The sequence below is a fragment of the Rhinolophus sinicus genome, chromosome 9 (genome assembly GCF_057876585.1).
Source record: "Rhinolophus sinicus isolate RSI-liver-muscle chromosome 9, RSI-T2T, whole genome shotgun sequence".
NCBI classification, from domain to species: Eukaryota; Metazoa; Chordata; class Mammalia; order Chiroptera; family Rhinolophidae; genus Rhinolophus; species Rhinolophus sinicus.
The window spans coordinates 38,977,138-38,997,811 of NC_142509.1; the positions used below are offsets into that span (position 1 = coordinate 38,977,138).

Sequence of the window (20,674 nt, forward strand, 5' to 3'; positions counted from 1 at the left end):
GAGGCGGTGCTAAGGACGCAGAGTGTGGCCTGGTTTGCTGCATGGCAAACACTGGCTGGGGCCTCTGGACTGGCAGGTGTGTGACAGTCACCTGCCACCGCGTCTCACTCATGCTTGGTGGATGAGTTTGCGATCCCCAAACAGCCTACACTGCGAGGTACAAACATACTTATTACGCCATGGACACTTGTCACAGAACGGAAGACTGAAATCGAACACCCGGGGGTGGCTTGTTTTCTGAACACTATGCTGAAAATACCTGCAGTCTGTGCGCGGCAGACTCACAGTTCAGCAGCCCCCTGGCTCAGTGACACCTCCCCCCACCACACCTGGGCCATGCTGCCAGCCTGCCCTGTCCCCGAGTTCCACGTGCACAGACCAAGGCAGGGACACTCACCATGGCCAGCGGTATGACGCCAATCAGGTCCTTCTGGCTGACGTAGATCTTGGAGACTCCCAAGTCCGATACGACACCTCCCGGGTATTCCACCTGCCACGTGACCAGCTGGGTGGCGGGCGGGTCACTGGGCTCTTGGATTTCCACGTCGATCTGCATGACCTCATCGGAGACACCACTGGCACTGGAGAGGAGAAAGGAGGACAACTTTGAGGGCTGGGTGCGGGCACACTTGGCGGGCGAGGGCAGTACGTGGCTGTGACCCAGGGGTCTCAGAGCATCTCAGAGACGCAATTCCCCAAAGAGCAAACGGCCTTGGCCGTGGTTCACAGCGTTCGCCTGGCCCCGCTCCCTACCTCCTGCTCTGTCAGCTGCAGGATGGGCCCCCCCATCCCTGGGGCAGGTGTTTGCAGGTGATTATGGGGAAATGGTGACCACACTTTGTAAAAACTTTCTTCCCCGCTCCCCACCTAGGACTCTATCCCTCACTCCCAGCAATCCACATGCTGCTGATATTGGCTTTTCCAAAGCCAAGTCCCCTCCAGTTGGCGGCACGGAAATCTAAGGGTGTCAGAGGGTGATGTGGCTTTGGTGTCCAGAGGGGTGAGGTGGAACTGCAGAGGTCAGAGGTGAGGCAGAACAGGACAGCGGGGCTCCAGGATCCATGCTGAGGACGCGGAGAAGCAGCCAGGTGTCACTTGGGGACAGGGGTAAATTCTGGCTTTTCCTACAAACACGTATCTAGACATGAACCCAGCACAGGGTAAATTTTGGGGTGATTTGGCAGCTATTACGTTAGTTTAATGAACCGACCATGCCTTCTGCCTCTTCCCAGCTTGTATAAAACGTCTGCTGCTCCAGTGGCAGGTGGAAAGAAAGCAGGTATGGTGCCAGCCACTCCCTGTGGGGACTGAAGACCCTGCAGGTCAGAACGACCTTAGGAGCAGCTAAAGAGGTGCTTTCTAAGCCTTCAAGGCCAGAGCAACGCCACCCATCGGCTCCATCTCGAAAGATCTGAATTTCACTAATTACAAAATGATCGCTGACCACGGACACTCAGGAGAAGAGTGGCCATTTAGATACAACAAAGCTACTGAGACCTCTTCATCACGCCATCCAAACCTGCAACCTTCTCACTGAGAAGCTCAGAGACAATGATGGGGCTTCCAGGAAGCTTACTTCTCAAAGGAAGGGATGCGCTGGAACCCTGGAACATGAGCACGACAGGCGGGAGGGAGGGGGCAAGGGACAGAAACGAGGCGAGAAGCGCGGCGGAGAGCGAGCCCAGGTCCAGAGGCCCACTTCCCGCTGCCGCTGCCGTCCCTGACACGGAACAGGACTCGCTCCCACAGACCCCTGAGTGATGCTTGGGGAAGATGGCGCCTGGGTTCTAGGTCAGAATCACACACCCTGGGCTTCTAGGAGAAAGAAGTCTAACTCTTTGAGAAACAGTAGCTGTGGAGAGAACTGGAAACAAATCGCGACAGCCCCTGTGATTTATCCCCTCTCAGAGCTTTCTTTTCCTAAGATGTGTGCCATTGTTTTCTCTTCAGAGCCTCTGACTAGCGTTTCCACAGGAAGCTTGGGACTGGGGGTTAGAATGCAGGTTCATTGTATTTGGAACGTACAGGAACTGGGGGGCCTCCCTTCACACTCATGAAATGAGATCGCCCTGCTGACTGTGCTGAACTTTGCCCTCTGTGTTAGTTACCAGGACTGCGAGATTTACGGCACAGAATTAGTACGTTACGGGAGCTGCCACACAGTGGGAGCTCCTGCCATGCAACAGTGCGGCCCTACTGTGTGTACCCCCAGGCTTCTCCCCTCCTGTGTCCTCCTGGGCCCCTGACCTCAGGCAAACTGAACAACCCTGGATCCCACTGTCATGTGAGACTTTTCTTACCCCCACATCCCCATACATTACTGCTAGAGTTCACTTTATCCAAATACCTTTATAAATCTCTCCATGTATTCAAATTCTTGCTGCTCTGCAAGAGCCACGTATGACAACAGTGTGAAAAGCACTGTACTTCCTTCACCTAATTTTACTTCTTCGGTAAGCTTGTGTGGCTTGTCCTACACAGTTTGATTTTTCTCTTTTCCCTTAGACCCGCTGCCTGGTCAACATGTAAAGGAAACAGTGTCCTTTGAACTGACTGTCCTCTCTTCCATGTGCTGAAGAAAATGCCCTGTGTTGGGAGTTCTGAACCTGGGGACCACAGCAGCACGAGGCAGGCTGGCGTCTTGCACTTGTGCACACGTGCGTGTGTTTCTTGAATGAGTCCTTAGTCTGCACAGGCTTGTCAGTAGTTCTGAGGCCGTCAGGCTGTGGACCAGGCTCCTGACAATTTCCTCCATACGTCCTGCATTCGATGATCAGGCTTTGGGATGTGTCCTGTGCATCTCGGTGAAAAAGTGGAAATGAGAATTTTCGTGCCTCTGTGTAAATATTTAGTGCCTGAGAGCTTCCAGAAGGCTTGTATATTCGGCAATTTTGATCACGTCTTCATGTTCAAGTGCAAAGCTAAGGACTGCCATTGCAGCTGGTGGGTCTGAGTGACAGACTCTAAGTGTCCTGAAAAGACAGACCACGCTGATTTGTTCCAAGTTGTGCTTTAGTGCAGACCACGGAGGCCAGTCTCCATCTGAAGGGAATCCACCGTGATAAGTATGGTCGGTTTAGCAGAAGTTTATGAAACGTGTCTGCTTAGAACAGTGGGTCTCCCCCAGCCCGTGCAAAAGGACTGCCCAGTGGGGGCTTTGCAAATAAATTCACGACCGGGCACCTGTCCGCCAGGTTTCTGACTGTCGCTGAGCGGGACCAGGCACCAGTTCTGTGTCTCCCTCCCTCCATCCGTCCTTCCTCCCTCCTTCCCTTCCTCCCTCCGTCCTTCCTCCCTCCTTCCCTCCTTCCCTCCCTCCCTCCGTCCTTCCTCCCTCCTTCCCTCCTTCCCTTCCTCCCTCCATCCTTGCCTCCTTCACGTCTTTCTTTTTTATCCAGGCGATTCCACCGTTCAGCTAGAATTGTGAACCACTGACTTAGAGGTTTGTAAAAGTTTACTTATGTGGATTTCTGTGCTCTTGGAGGTATTCAGTATGTAACGTTACTAGAAATAGAATGTACCCGCTTCATGGATTTGGGAGATGTGATCGGCAAAACCTGTAAAGATACAGACCAACCAAGAAGAAGGGAAATTCAGGGCTTTAGGTTCCCATGCGAACCAGTGAGCAGGGACAAGAACAGAGTTCTAGCCAAGGTGGCCCGAGACACGGCCACACCCAGCCGGTTTTCCTGCCCCCCCTGCCCCCCCAGCGGGCACATCGTGAGCAATAGGAAGTGCGACCCTGACGTGAGCTCCATTTCACGGCCGTGCAGCTGCTGAGCTTGGTCTAGTTTGCATGGAGGACAGTGTGGTCCTGCAGGGAGAGGCTGGGCCCTGTGACACTTAGAGCCCCGAGGGCCGCCTGGGCGTTTGCTGCAGGCTGTTTGCAGGCCACGGTGCTACCAGCGTAGGGAAGCCAAGAAGCCTCTTCCTGCCGGCTTGCCTGGAGCTGCCCATGGTGGGGGGACGACAGAAGAGGACGCAGAGCAGGGGACGCAGGGTCTCATGTGCGCCGCACCCCTGCGTGGTTCCCTGCGTGTGGCGGAGGCGGCTCTGAGCAGTCTGTCCCCTTTCGTGGAGAAGATGCATCTGTCACATCTCCTGGACTGGAGACCTCTCCTCCCCAGTCACTTCCCCTCCATGGGCCCGATGGGGCATCTGATTCAAGATCTAAGCCTTTTTCAGTAGGAAGGGTTTCACTTAAACAGACAAAGGCACAGCTGTCGACCACAGTGACAGCCCGAGGCTTCCCGACACTAAAGGGAAAGGAGATGCCTTTTCAGAAATCACGGCTCAGGTCAGCGCAGGCACAGACAGTGACCCGCCCTCCAGGCCAAGAAAGAAGACTGAGCCGGAGGCTTTGTCAGACCACCTCTGCACTCCCGAGGCCAAACACGGGCACCGTTTTCAGAAGAAAGAGACGAGTCTTACTTTGGGGTTGTCGTGCCTCCTTCCCAGCGTGACGGAACGACTCCCACCTTTGCTGAGGATTTTCAACCTGCCCAGCACCGACTTAAGGGCTTTCCATGTCCTCCCAGCAGCCCCATACCTGACGGTTATTTTCTCCCAGTTTATGGACGAGAAACCTCGGCTCAGAGTCACCCAGCCTCTTACTATGCGAAGCGGCAGCTCTGACTGCGGAGGGCCCGCTCCTGGGCACTGAGTGGTGCCCCCACTGCTCTCCGCAGCGCGAGGACAGATGTGCTCATTAGCAATGAAGACGACTAACGCGACATGTCGTCCCAACAGAAACACAGGTCAGCACGTTACACGGGGCTTGAGACCCACGTGCTGGATGCTTCCCATGAATTCTGCACGAGCAAAGCTGGGACAAGATGCTTTGTGGTTCGCTTGCCTCGAGGGCCTCCCGCCATCTCTTTAAGTTCCATGATGCTTCTATACATCAAAGCAGAGTGTGGGAACTAGTGCATTAGATATGACAGCCCACCGTTCATCTGGGGAGATAAGGGGCCTCGCAGACCTAGGCCCGCTGGCACCGGGACGGTTTAGGGCAAGTATTGGACGTGCATTTCGATACCTCTTGGCGATCTGTGTTTTTTTCCTGGAGTAGAAAACCACCATATTATGGCAGGCCCTTCGAAAGCACGCTGATCATCAAACCTCTCTCTGCAGCCGCTCACGTGGGCAACTGCCTTCCGTGTGCGTTCCGGGTGAGCTGGCGGAGTGGGTGGGGAAGCAGAGAGTGAAACTCCGTTTCCAACTTGGGTCGTTCCAGATGGTACTCTAAAAGAAAAATTTCTGGAAACAAAAGTAAAGCCAGGGAGAGGGCGAATCTAGCATGTGAATGACTGTGCCCTAGGAAACCAGTTTGCGATGGGTTGCAAACAACTCAGGACACCTGGCAGCGGACATGTGGCTGAGCTCCTGTGCTGGGTAGCACGTGCGCTGGACAGTGTCAGGGCTGCGCCCAGGTCTCCTCACACTGCTCGGTCATTTCCGTGCTCTTCCCCTCTGGCCTCCAAGTGCTTTTGTTTTATTGGTATCTATTGTCACATTCTCCGGGTGGCTCTTCTCGAGTTCTAGAGCCACTCTGCCCTCCGTGCAAAGAGCTGAACGTTCCTCGGAGTTCACAGCCCTCGGAGGTGGCACTGAGGTAGGTGAGACGGCCGAAGGCTGAAAGCCCAGCTCCTTTGGCTCCAGCTGGGTCAGAGTCAGGGGCACTGCTTCCACTCCAGTGTCTCTCCAGGGGATCAGGCTGAAGCCGCCCCCCCCCCCCCGCCCGGGAGCTCCTCCGGAAACTGCCTCTCCCACCCCCCGTCCAGGTCTCTCACTGGTTTGTCCTGGAACGCTTCCTTCATAAACCACTGGCACACACATGCTTGCCTCAGGTCTGCTCCTGGGAAACTGCAGGAACTTCTACCGTGAGGAGACCAAAAGCAATTCACAGATGCTATGTGAAAGGTTCTGGCAATAGAAGAGAAAGGAGGGACAAGTGACAGGGTGGAGGGCCCATCATTCCAGGTCAAGCGTCACCAGCTCCACACCCAGGGATCCCGGCCAAGCCAGGATCCGTCCGCAAAGGCACTTGGGAAATTCCCACCAGACACGAGCGCCGGCAGGTGTCACCCAGATGGCGGAGCCGCTGTGCTCCTTTCCCCCCCTTCCTTCACGTCTCACTTTCAAAACTCAAATAAGGATATTACTCAAACAAATCATTTCTTCTCAGACATTATCACAGGATTAAAGTTTCCCATTACTGACGTCTTTTTTCTAACTTTTTCATTAGCATTTTCAGAATAAAAACCTTTCATTATGAAGTAAAATATGCATGATCCCCCTTTAATGTATGTACTTCATAATGAGATTTTTGTCACCATAAATTTGTCTCCTCATGTTCTCTATTTCTACCTTATAATACTCTGAGGCCTGGCAACCAGACTTCCTCTGGGAAAGTAACATGGAAAGATTGTAGCTTGAACCAAGTCGCGCTGCATTTCTTCCTGTTTCACTGCTCTCTTCCTCCCGCCACTGTTTTTCTCATTCATTCATTCATTCGCTCATTCATTCCTGAACTATTTCTGGGTCACTCCCTGGGTACGACTGGGCGATGGGTGCAGATGGAAAGGTGAAGATGCAGTGATGGCCCAGACTGAGCTGCTTCTGCCCAAGCGTCCCTCCCCCGTGTGCAGGGACATCACTTTGGGAGCTTGAAATCAACTACGGGGGAGTGTTTACACCATGGACATTGGTAATCGCCATAAATCAGCACCCCCCAAGTCCCCAAAGAGCACACTGCTGAGGCTGCTGAGGCTGCTGAGGCTCCTAGAGCGTACAGTCCGGGGGGAAAGATGGACGCTAAGTCAGTGATCTTATGAACAAACGTAAGTTGGCCACGGTAAGAAAAGGTGGGAAGTGGCACCTGGAGAGGTGGCAGCCTGCTTCAGAGGGCCCTGCAGGTCAGGGACACGGGACAGGCTCCCTGGAAGCTGGGCTGTGGCTGCGATCTCTAGGATGGTGAGTAGGAATTCAAAGAGATCCAGGAGCTCTGCAGCTGCAAATGCCCTGAGCCTGGCGGGAGCCGCAGGGTGAAGAAGACACAAGCCCATGAGGCGGGAACAGCAGCGGGCAGGGATTGTGGCACGGGGGGGGGGTGCAGCTGAAGGGTGGGTGAGGGGGAGCACGGAATGCTCGGTGGGCCACACTGAGTGGTGTCTTCTGGAGCCGGCACACCAGGGCTGGGGCCAAATGCAAGCCACAGCTTGTGTACGCGTAAATCCCAGGCTAAACATGGTCTTTACGTTTTTAAATGTTATTTAAGAAGAGAATACACAGCACAGAAAGTAAATGGCCTGCAAAGCCTACAATATTGACCGTCCCCCCTTTTATAGAAAAAGAGTTCTCTGGTGTTTAGCCTAGAAAAGTGGGGAATTAGCAAGCCTTTGAAAACAATAAGATAGCATTTATTTCAGTATGAAAATGCTTGGGAATACCTTCACTAGACGACACTGAGGGAGTCAAATGCTTATTCCCGCTGAAAATGAATATATTTGGATTTCAGGGCTGATCTGAGACTGTTCTGGGTAAGAAAACAGAAAAAGCACAAGTGTAGGCCGAGGGCCCTGGAATAAAAGCTGCAATCAGGACAAGGATTCAGAGACCAGACTGATGTGTATACAGTAATAACTAGTACAAAACGGTCTTCATTGAATGAGGAACAACAGACCAAATCCAATTACAGATGGCTGAAGTGGGGGAAAAACGAAAAAAGAAAGTGACAAACTTTCAGACAAGTCATGGTCCTGTAAAAATGCCTATAGAACGTTAGAGTGTCAGCTAGAGCAAGGAGCAATCCGTCACCCTGTGGGACCGTCCCATACACTGCGGGCATCTCTCAGCCTGGGTCCTGCCCTGCAAGAGCCAGAAGCAAAGCCACGGACACGATGACAGCTGACAGCACAGCCAATGCTCTCGAAAGACAAGCACGGACGGGCTGCACATCTCAGCTCCTCGGGTCGGCTGCACCGTCCTTAGGGAACCCTTCTCTCAGCCAGGTGGGGTTCTTGGCAGAACTGGGCATTTCCTTTCTTTCATCTAGCTGCGCACACTGCTTTCGGCACCGAGCTCCTCCATGAAAAAACCTGAGAGTAGGGTCAGTGAGGATGGGGTTGGGGGCTAAACAGAACCAGGTGGGCGTGCTTGCGGAGGCATGGGTGCCTCTGAAAGGGGACGGCAGCAGACAGTGGCTATTTGCTCTTTTCACGGCCAAGAGCTGAGTCAGCTCCAATGACACTGCAACCACACCCAGGCTCCATCTGACCACCAGTCGGGGTCCACGGCCAGGGGATGCTGGGTGGGTTTGAGCTGCGAATGCTGAAGGAGGGCTCTACAGATCCGTCCATGGGTGGTGGGGGCAGGGACGGCTGCATCAGGATGAGGTCCACCTGGAAACACGGCCTCCCCCTCCTTGGCAAAACAGTTTCTACCCCCTCACCTGGACACCTCCCACTGTGCATTGTGGCTTTTTCCTCCCTGGTTCTAGTGACAAAGGTGGCTGGTGGAGCCCCTATTGCAGGGATGGGCCCACTGCTGGGCTGTGATGGAGGGGGTCTTAGTGGTGAAAGTCAATCCACGCAAACGAAGCGTGCTGTGCTCAGGGCGTCCTGGGGCACACTGGGACGTCCCCCCGAGCCCTTCACATCTAAATGGGAGCCCACTGAATGGCTTTAAGCAAATGGCAAGTGGCTTGAAAACGTCCCTGTGGTTGCAGGGTTGAGAATGGATCAGAGACGGACCAGTAAAGACGTGGTTCGACGAGGTAGAAATTCAAAAGAAATGAGGCTGTAGGAGACGCATCTGAGCTGGTGGGTGGGGGGACATCTGAGGACTGGCGGTCATGGTGGACCTATGAGCTTGTCCTGATTTGTTTGAAGTCCTGTGGACAGAGTCACCACCTTCCTGCCCAGCGACTGCGTCCACTGGGTACCGCCCACCTGGGGGATTTGCAAGAGCACAGACACATCAGCCGTGCAGTCCCTGCGTCGGTCTCCACAAAGCCGCTAACGCATACAGCCCAGCTCTCCCTGCAGCGGGAGAGGGGAACGCCCAAACTGAAAGCGAGGACGACACCTGAGCAAATAGAGGGGCTCCCTGCATGTGGATAAGGGTTATGGGAAGGACTACTGGCTGAAGTCCGACCCCATTCCGTGACCTCCCTGCCCCGAGCCTCCTCGACCTCAGTGGCCAGGAGCAATGTCACTGCTGATGGCTGTCTGTACATGTGACACAACAACATGCAAATACCATGCAAACCTACTGCAAAGGGATATTTCAAGTCTTTTAAATGGTGGCAAATTTAATAAGACCCATGCACAGAATCTTGGAGACAACTCGATTAGTTGAGTCACACAAAATGATTGACAAAGGAGGACCTGGCATAGTTACAGATGCTAAAAAGGGAAAACCAGAGCACAGATAATGACAAGTCAGGCACTTCAAAAACTCATGATGTGATGACAAAACTACAAGATAAGCCTCTGAGAAAATTTGATGAAGACCTAGATTACGTTTTCAAAACTGATCAAAACTGAGTTTGTTTTTTTCTGAAAAATTACCTCTCCTACCCAATCAGTCCCGGTTTCAGTCTTCTCTGAGACTCAGGCTGTGGTTCTAATGATAAGTTTTGCTTATTTAAGACGAAACAACCTGAGCGTCTCTGTCTTAAGCTTCCTTATATAAGGTAAGTTCCTTCCTAATCAAACCTCATTTATAACTACTTGGAGTATGACACTTCTGCCTCTATTTTACATAGAGTGACTTTAAATGATCTTTTAAGGAGCACATGTTTTCCTCAGTGAAAGAGGGCTTCCTACCTTTGAAAGTCAGAGATGGGATTCAGGAGAGAGGGCTGGAGGGTCAGAAGCCACAGAAAGTCTTCAGTCGGTAACAGGGAAAAAAGGTAAAATTCTATTTAAAGTGAAATGTCCATGAAGTGGTCCCAGAGCGCCCTCCACCCCCAAGCTGAACGTGTCTCCCACTCGTGAGCTGGAGCTTGTGCTGCAGACAGAAATAGAAAGGAAATAAAGCTGCCTCTTGTATCTCTACATCCTGACATTTTCTTAAACATGTTCACTTGGAGATGGAGAACTATTTTATTTTTAAATATTTCTTTTTGTTGGGAGTTTTACTGCAAAAAAATCTAATTTGCATGCCACAGACACATTAGCATTCTTGCCAGGGCTGCAGGCTGTTCCAGATCACATAGTGTCTGCACACACAGGTAACGGGATTCCATAAACTCTCTCCCCTCAGCATCTCTGAGGCAGCCGAGGGGCAGCCTGGGAAGCACCACACAATCAGAACAAGGCGGAATTGGCGAGGAAGGTAGCTCCCGGATGTCTCACTCTCTCCTTATCGGGGGCTGGAAAAAGGGTCTATCTTTGAAGTACCAGCTCTGCGTGTCGGCTCCGTTCCACCTTCTACCTCGAATTGACAATTGCATGGGTATCACGTTTCCCCTTAGACGTTGCTCTCAAGAATTCCTGATTAAAAATACTTCCCCGGCTGTGTTTGGCAACTCAGTGCTTCTTCTTCTACCACTCCCTCCATTTTACTTTATTTTTAAAGAGAGAACACACTAAGAGGCAGTTCTCCATCAAGACTCCGTCTTTGCAGGATACGTCAGCAGACAGGTCAAAGGAAGGCGGTTGGGAGTGAAACCTTACGCGTCTTGACACAGGGTTTTGGTGCTTCGTCTTAAGGGCAGCACCACAGCTGACGGGTGACGGCCCACGGACGCTCTTCACCAGGACAGGGCATCCCCACACGTCTATCTATACCTGACAGCGAAGCTGCATGTGAAATCCCAAGCACACAAAACCTAACACCGTCGGCTGCATACTAGCACAAAGGATGAGCAAAGACGTTATCTAGCCATGATCTCTCTCAGCACACAGCTGAATTGCTGTGTAGAAAGCCAGCGTCTACATTCATTTGAAAATGCAAACAGGATTACTAATTGATGGTGATGACCACGGCTAAATCTACTCGTGGTCGGCTCAACTCCCGTTTGACATGACAAATGAAAGCCCCGAGAGGCTCCAATGTTTTATTCTTTTGCAATAAAAAAAAATTCAAATATGTATCTAGGGGATTCCTCCTATGGCAGAGATGGCTCTGAGGCTTAGCTGTTAAACCCCTGAGTGAACAGCCGCACCACATCCCAGGACTGATGTGCAATTGTGCACCAGCCTTCAAGGCCTGTGGTCTGAGGCTGAGAATTAATCTGCTGTTGAGGTTAACAGCATGTCAATTAATTTCTTGGTATAAATGTCAATACACTCAGTTAAGCCTTATAATATAAATATAATTAAAGATCAACTTTAATGCTGCCATTTTGGTTTGGGGCATGATGTGCGGTTTACTTAAAATCTCACAAAGCTGCAGAGAAGGAGAAATCCATCAAGAAGTTTGTTTTTCTCACACCAGCAGAGGAAATAGAACTAACTGCCAGGCTTCACACATGCACCTATTAACCTTAACCATTCACGTCACTCACAGAGAATTTCCACATCATGGGAGGCCATTTGGTCATCATAAACACACTTTAGATTAGATACTGGCTGTCGGCAGTGAAGCATACTGGCTGAGAGAATGGACTTTTGGGTGACTTCCACCCAGAACAGAACCCCGACGATGGTACTAGTTACGTTATCTAATACTTAATCTCTTTTAGCCTCTGGTTTCTCAACTGTGAAATGGCCAATAATCACAACAATCTCCCTGGGTGGCGGTCAGGCCTCTGAGTATGGTGTGCAGGCAGACAGGGCATCCGTCAGAAAGTCAGTGTGGTACATTTTCAAGTGGTGCAATCCACGACCTACGCAACTGGAAGAGTCCCGGCACTGGCCATGATGACTACACGGGATCCTTCATGCAAAGTGTTGCGGCCTGCGCCCATGCAACGCTCGCCTGGGGCTGTGGGAAGGCACCCAGGGTAAGCCTGCCCTCGCAACCGGTGTTAAAGCTGAAATAAGTTTTGTGTGCTGTCTGTGGGGGCTGCGGTGATGTCAATTGCTACTCTCAGGAAAGGTAGAGCCTTTCTTTCTCCCTTAGCACTGGATTCTGACCTCTTCCCTCACCATGGGCCCACATTCAAGAACTGAAGAAGCAGGAAAGTTAATCCTCGCAAAAGACACCTTCATTGAAAGCATAGCGATCGCTGGTGCTGTCCAAGGTGCTGAACACACAGCCATGACCCAAGCACACAGGGCCTCAGCGCTCATGGAGATCGCATTTCAATGGATGTAAGATCTCCATGGAAACAGACACTGGTGGTGAGAAAGCCACCTCACCTGGCTGGAGATTATAGCGAATGTTTGTCCAAGAGGGAATCTGTCAGAGGAGACTTGGCTATTCCCACCATAATGTTCTGCTGACCACACTGATTCTTAGGTGAGAGACTTTGCAGCTGTGATTAAGGATTTTGAGACGGGGAGATTATCCTGGATTAACCAGCTGGGCCCTAAATACCACAACAAGTATCCTCATGAGAGGAAGATTTTACTATGATAGAGAGAGAAAGAGAGAAGGCCACGTGACAATGACAGAAGCAGAAATTGCAGTGATGAGCGTAGAAGGAGAGGCTACAACCCAAGGAATAAGTGGCCTGTAGAGGTTCAAAAAGACAAGGAAACAGATTCTCATCAGAGCCCTGCCCACAACCAGTGACCTGCATCTCAGTTTTCTGACTTCCAAAACTGTAGGACAATACACTGATGTTGCTTTAAGCCACTAAGAGTGTGGTAACTGACTATAGAAGCCGTAAGAGACAAATACAGCCAGGAATTTGCTCATTGTTAGAAAGACCAACTTGCTAGAGCAACAAGCTATTTCAAATGTTGGGAAAGCCAGATGCCAAGTGTTACGGACTGTCTCTGCCCCTCCGAAATCCATGTAAAGCCCAGTGCTCTGTGTGATGGTGTGAGGCCTGTGGGAAGGGATTAGGAGGGAGATGAGGTCATGAGTGTCGATTGGCAAAAAGAACTTTTCAGAAAAATCCACAAGAAAAGTGGTTTATTCGAGAAAAGGAGAAAGAAACAAAAACCACCACTGCAGTGTGGGAACGCACACGTCCAACCCTGGGCTCCAACCGGCTGCCACGTGAAGAAGAAAAATAATGACCCCAGTTCCAACATGGCTATTCTATTTATTCACATTCCTCCCCTGGAAGTTACCACAAAGTTTAACAGGAAGGCAAGACTAGAGAGTTAAGAAGGGGCCGGCTCCACCCATAGTCCTCCCAGCTCTATGGTTAAGCATCTGAAAATGCCAGTTCACTTTTAGGATGAAGTGGGGCCCTCATGAATGGGATTAGGGCCCAGAGACCTTAGTGAGCCCCCTCGCCCCTTCCATCATGTAAGGACACGTAGAAAAGATGGCATCTAGGAAACAGAAAGTGGTCCTCACCAGACACTGGGCCTTCTGGCGCTCTGATGTTGGACCTCCAGTCTCCAGAATGGAGAGAAGTAAGTGTGTGCTGTTTACCTTCCACCCAACATGTGCTACTTTGTTATAGCTGCCCCCGTGGAGTAAGACAAGACACTTTAGTGCAGATACGTGCATCTGAACGCTGATGGTGTGACACAAGGATTGCGAAACGTGCCTCTGGGAAGCGATGTGCCATCACATGTGTGAACAAGTCCTTCCAGCCTCATTGATTATGTGCAAAAACTTCACTTCCTTAAAATGACCTTTTCTCTCTGATTCAAACGGGCCTTGTACTCATTTGCTTCTTTGCTTTCCTTATCCTCCACCTGTGCACATACCGCTCGCCCACTCCCTTAATCAGCACGCCCTGAGGACGTCGGATTCCAGCAGATGTCAGATTCCAGCAGACATCAGTGTCAGTCTTAGGAACAAAGCCTCAGGTCTGTGGACCACAGAAACCGTATCAGTTAAACTGCAGATAACATCTTGACCTCCACTGTGTTTCAGCTCTAGACCCATGAAGGCAGAAGGACCCTACTGGCCACAACCCCTGGGGACCAGACCAAAGGAAGCCAGGACGATATCAGGACCTGAAGCCATGACCACTGCCTCCTACCCCAGTCCCCAACAATCGGTAGAGCCCAGGACCCAGCTCCCTGAGCTACTGTGACTAATGAGTTTCCTCCTATATAACCCACCCCCTAGAAGCCATGGGGACCTAGCTCACCAGTGTCCCCAGGTTTGGTGCCATTTCCTTAAGTAAACCTTTACTTTCTTTGCTGTAAACCCCTTTTATTTTGGTAACAATTACCCCTCCACCACCCCACCGTCTAAGCCACATTCCAGCAATAACTGTATTTAAATGATTAACGTTTAGGCCTCATCAAAACTTAGAACCAGATCAGGATTTTGCTCTGAGTATCATGAATTTGTAAAACAAAACAGGCAGGAAATTCTTGGCATGTAAATAAACACTTATTTCCTGTTCCCTCTTGGTGTCTTGGGGGACGCATTTGTATTAAATCAGAGGGCAAACATCTCGCTCACCCTTATGGACTTCAAGGAACAAAATTAAGCCAAGTCCTCTGAGGACTGTGGTGGGGTAACATATATTTTTTTAATTTCCCCTTTTCCTCCCTTTCATCCCATTCAGGCAGCGAGGCTCCTTGGTGCTTAGTGCTTCTGGGAGGCCAGAAAAACCTGGAGTTTACTTCCTGGCTTTTAAATTTCAAGAGCCTAGGGCCTTATGGAAATATAAAGATAACAAAGAAATAAATAAAAGAAATAAATAAAAATTCGGAAGAATGAAAAAGAATGTGTAATAATGAGTTTCCCCCACTCCCCAGAGAATAGTCTAACGTGCTTTCTTGGCTCGGGCTGACGTAACCGGTCACCACAGATGGGGGGGCTTAAACACACATGTATTTCTCGGTCAGGAGGCTGGAGGTCCGAGACCAGCGTGACCGCAGGGCCAGGTTCTGGGGCGAGCGGTCTTCCTGGCTCGCAGAGCAGACGGCCACCTTGTCTTGTGTCCTCCGATGGTGGAGAGAGAGACAGATCTCACTTCCTTGTCTTATAAGGACACTACTTCTGACAGGTTAGGGCCCCCGCCTCCTGGCCTCATTCAACTTTAATGTCTCCTAGAAGCCCTATCTCTCAGTCACTCAGAGGTTGAGGCTTCAACGCGAATTTTGGAGGAGGGACAATCCAGTGAGTGGCAGACACATTGGGTGGGGAGAGGAAGGGGACTCAGAGACGGTAAGAAGAGGGGCTGCTGCTAAAGAGAAGAGGCGGGGAGCAGTCAGGGGATGGACGGCGCCAAAGCAACTCCAGGACCAAGGGTTGTGCCTGGCACTTGGCCATTTCCTCCTGGCAATCACAGCACAAAGGCTGGCGAGTGACAGCAGGAAGGACACCAATTTTTGCCCCAAGGCTGTTTCATACAGTTTGCTTTACTCACTGTACACAACTCATTGACCCAACAATATCTCAGGAAGCCTCAGAGGAGGAGGACGCAGCTAATCGGCAGGGGGGCGGTGATGTGGAATAAAATGCTCCCAAAATGACACCTGGGTGGGGCTTCGTCACTCGTTGGGGAACCAGCCACCCCGTGAGCCGGCAGAATGCTCACATGTACTGCAGCTCCAGGACCTCACGACAGCTCCTCCTGGGCACTTTCCCTATGTGGACCACGCTTCCTGGGGACCTAACTCACTCCCGTGATGTAGATTCTCCAGGCCCTTGTATGAGTGACCAGGGAGATTTCAAAGTGACATAACTCTCAGCCACAGCCCAGTGCCCAGAGGCCTAGGGTACAACGTAGCTTCCTTTGTCTGCCATCATTTCTGCCACAACAAATTCAACAGTCATTTGCCAGTGTCTGTAAAAGAGGTGATAAATCAACATTATGCTCAACCTTATAATAATTCAATAACTTACCCCGTGCAGCCGTCTGTAAACAGCGAGCAATTCACGAATAGCCCCATCACGAGATTTTATGATGCAGGCAGAACACGAGCATCATGATCATGTCCCCACCACGGAATTACAATCAGTGTCGCACCAGACAGAGGCCTACACCAGCTACTTGGTGGGGCCACCTGCACTGCCAGGTGATACTGATGTAGGGTCCCAGCTCCTACAGATTTTAATTCATCCGGGGTGTGCACTGAGCATGCCTCTGGGTTTCAAAAAAAAGTCCTTGTGTGATTCTAATGCACAGGCATGGTTGAGAACCCCCATTTTTGAGATGCAAGGAAACCCAACTGTTTGGGGCAGGTAATTCTATGAGACTTGGGGAGGAAGTGTGGAGAAGGTGCCATTTAAATCAGTGTCCTCCAGCTGGAAAGCACGTTAAAGTCGCCTGGGAAGATAAAACGCTGACTCGGCCTGGGTCCCAGCTCAGGAGTTGATTCCACTGGTCTGGGACGCTGCTGGAGCAGCTGGGTTACAGGGCGTCCAGACAACTGCACCAAGAAACTACTCTGAACTGCAGGTAGTTCACCCAACGTGTGATAATCACCTGGGAGCTGCATGGATGGGTGACTGGGTCCTGGGCCCCAAACTCTGACTTTAAACCAACTGGGACTGCAGCCTGGACAACAATTATTCTAAAAGCTTCCTAAAGCATCCTGCTATCCCCCAAGTTAGAAACCAGTGGTTTACACATTTTAGGCTGGAAACAGTGATGCTTGGTTGGAACTAGGATGAAAATGTGATGTTACTGCTCCAGAGATAACTGGCAATGTCAGCACGCTGGAACTTTTCAGGGGTGGCCAGAAAAGGTGGCATGGGCTGAGTGATATACCCGAACAAATCTGTATGTTGGCGTCCTACCCCTACGACGTGGAAGGTGACTGTACTGGGAGACACGGCCTCTGAAGAAGCATCATGGTGAAGCGAGAGCATCAGGGCGGATCCTATGCCAATACGACTGGTATCCTCAGAAAGAAAGGCACAGAGGCAAGACCATGTGAAGACACAGAGACGATTCGGCCAAGGAGAGAGGCCTCAGAAGAAACCAATCCTACTGACATTGGTCTCCAACTTCTACCATCTAGAACTGTGAGAAAACAGATCTGTTGTGCGAGCCCCCCAGCCCGGGCACGTTGTTGTGGCAGCCCCAGCAAACTAACAGGGAAGGCTTCTCAGGAGAGCAGACCCTTCAAATAAGTCATAATTCAAGGGAGGGTACGAGCTATGGGGACATCTTGGGGAAGAGCATTCCAGGCTGAGAGGAGAGCAGATGCATTAAGCTCTCAGTCTATATGGAGAAAAAGTGTGAAAAGCAGCAGCAGAATACAATTAAACATTCTTCCTCATTGTCAAGGTATTGCTGAGGGCATGTCTATCGTATTCCATGCTGTCCCTTCTCTGAGGATCCATGAAAAAAATTCCATTCAGGTCCTGTTATCAAGAGAAACTAGCCTCTCCTGAGTGTTGGTTTGGTTCCATTTTGTGGTTATTTCAACCTCGAATTTAATTACATTCTTTTTGTCTGAAGGCCAGTAGAACTTTTAGAAAGAAGTACCTGGTCTACCTCCTTCAACTGAGGAGACCCACATCGTAAGTGGTTCTGATATGAACCCTAACTTGACTTTCCTACGTCTACTCATGGTCTCCTTTCGCATGGACTCCCTTCATGAATTAATTTTATCTTTTCTATGGTTAACTCTGGTAACCAGGCTGCTATGGCTCACTTCTGGAACGATGTAGGTATAAACAAATGAACTATAAAGTAGTAATATCTTTAGCATGTTTGCGCTATGGTCACCGTCCTCAGACAAAGTCAACACATCACGTTGTTTTGTGATCTCATCAGCGTCTGCTTTCGTGGGGCAATGCCCTGAAATATGTGGACACACCCCTCTGAACGACACTGAATCATCACTATGGCCTCTTTTCCTTTTTAAGGCCAGATCAAAACAATCGTTTCCTCGCAATGAAACTTGAGAATATACTGGAGAATAATTAGGTGTCCCACCCCTCAAAGGGTGTTTCCGTGAAAAGATGTGAGGACGTGCACATTGCACAGCAGTTTGCAGAGGCAGCGAGTCCAGCTCCGAGACCGCCTCTCGTGTCGCCTGTGGATATTCCAAAGTTGATCAAAGCCACTCAGCTATCAGCGACTATCCGGCACGCTGGAGCAGGGCTGTCACCCAGCACTCCTGAAGCTAATTGAAAGCTGTGGTCAGGCTGTGTTCTGAGACACAGACACTTTTAAGATTCTCAGGAGCTCAGAGTAGATTTCTCAGGAGCTAATCAAAGGTTTGGGGGGGGACCTGAGACAAATGATTTCCTAGGCAGCTGAGAGACGGAGAGCTTTGGCTGAAGCAGAAAATTCAATAATGGGGTTTCTCCACGCTCTGCTAGCTCCTTCTCAGGGCTGTCTGCCCTGAAGCAGAACTGGTCGCAGCTCCTGGCTGGCTGTAAATGGAAGTGTGTCACCCCATTTCCATTCAGCCACTTGCAGAATTCTAGGTCCTAGCAATGGAGGCTGGGTGCAGTGTGACAGACTCGAGTTATTTTAAAATGTAGCCATCGGCGCCATTATTCTTGCTGTACTTTTTCAACGGAAACTTGGAAGCCAGTGGGAAGTTCAGGCAACGGGAATGGCAGGGGTGACGGAGGAAATTCTGAAACAAATGTCTTCAACAGCTTCAGAGACGGAGGCGAGGGCAGCCTCTGAGCATTAGTTTCAATCACAATGTGCCTTTGGATGCTGTCAGGAGGTAATCGCCCGGGAACACTGGTGCACTCAATCAGATCGGTCTCTTGAGTATATGCTTTTAATTCAATCAGTGGATTGCGTTTAATGAACCTGATTATGGGTAATAAACGATAAAAATGTGCTATCCCAGGGAGGCTTTCATCGTCATATGCGACTTAATGCCGTGGAAATCCTGGTTAGCCCTGTCCTACAATCTTGTTTAGTCCGTATCTGCAACTGGCCATAACTCTGCCGTCAACTGCAGACACACACACACACACAGACACACACACACACACAGACACACACACACAGACACACACAGACACACACAGACAAGACACACACAGACACACACAGACACACACACAGACACACACAGACACATACAGACACACACACACAGACACACACACACAGACACATACAGACACACACACACAGATACACACACATAGACACACACACACACACGTGGGCATGTGGTTAAATTACGGGTTTAAATTGTACTCAACAAGAATTGGAAGAAGAAAACAGAGTCTGCATTCAGTTCTTAGAGCTGCCCTTGTCGCCTCGGTGGCAGCAATTACTAAAGGTCCCTGAATGAATGAATGAATGAATGAATGAATGAATGAATGAATGAATGAATAAATGAACGAATGAACGAAACTGTGATGAAGAATGCCTCTTTCCACACAAGGAATTTAGGTTGGGAAGTGGGAACTACAACTGCCGAACCTGAGGATTCCTCGCAATACCTCCTTTCCCAGAAACGCTGTGGCAGTAACAGCACATGTCCAGATCCCATATTCCTGTCATGGCAGAGTTGAGTTTTGGGATTAAATGTGCTGCAAAGATTCACTGTGTGAGAGGTAGTTGGCGATACGGCTTCTTTCACACTCACACTGAGACGCTAGGAAGGGAGAGGATTTTGCCTGTAGTCACAGCCCACAGACCTGGCTGAACCATAGAGTTTATGGACTGCGGTGCAAGTGACAAAGCAGGGCTGGCTTTCTGTCCCTTTACGACGCCTGTCTTTGTGGTTTCCCTAGACCTCAGGTATCGTGTGTCTCCCTGCAACAGGCCAAGGGACTTCGTCTTTCCATCAACTGTAAGATGACTTTTCCTTTCCTTTTACATTTTAACATCTTTGCAATTGGCATGACGTTGCCTTTGCAAAAACACGTGAGCTTGGTTGTTTTGCTGGTGGTATAACTGGACATTTCAGGGAGGAATGTGAGTTCCTGGTTGTGGCCTGAAAAGGTTTCATTGACATCTGATAATATCAAGAAAGCGCCAACATGTGACATCACCACCAGGAGAGGTGGGGATGGTTTCGAAAGAAATTCTGAAGGCAATAATTGAGACCCCTTTTAAGGAATGCTTGCCTCTTGAAGGGGAGAGGGTGATACTCTGGAAAATCGGGGTCACTGATAACTGAGGGTTGATGTGATTCAGACATGGGACCCAATGTGAGCGTGTTAGAAATGTCATCAGCAATTTACTGTGCTTTTATCTCACTTATGTATGTACAATACAGTTATGTGATAAAAACCTGAGTCTAAAAGAGATCTCTCATTTCGTATAAAAAATTATGAAGAAGAAAAATTGCGTCATAATTTAAATGGCATGTTTTTTGTTACTGGTAATCAAAATAACAGTACGTTTTATAACCTATGGCACTTTATCTCAAATAAAATATGGTAATAACAACCTCTACTTACACAGACATGTAATTAATAAGGTACATTTTTTAAAACACTACACAAATAAGTAATAAACGGCTCGTTATCCTCTGGAGTCACTTAGGAGGCAAACAGATAACCTGAAAAAAAAACCTTCCCACTTGTTACAGGGGATATTTTTATATGATCAACAATCAAAGACTTCACTTTTATAGTATTGATATATAAGCATTTTTATTTGAATTTATATTGACGTAATTGTAGTTTCATGTGCAGTGATAAGAAATAATACAGAAGTGTCTCCTTTACCCAGTTTTCCCCAATGGTAACACCT

General features: G+C 49.8%; 1 protein-coding gene across 1 annotated transcript in view; it reads right to left on the reverse strand.

The window, feature by feature from the left end:
* Positions 1-20,674, reverse strand: part of TMEM132D (transmembrane protein 132D) — a 404,012-nt gene that overhangs the window by 120,296 nt on the left and 263,042 nt on the right. Inside the window, exon 4 of the mRNA XM_074321404.2 lies at positions 398-581. Within this exon, the coding sequence (XP_074177505.2) occupies positions 398-581 (184 nt within the window). The remainder of the gene's footprint in view (positions 1-397; positions 582-20,674) is intronic.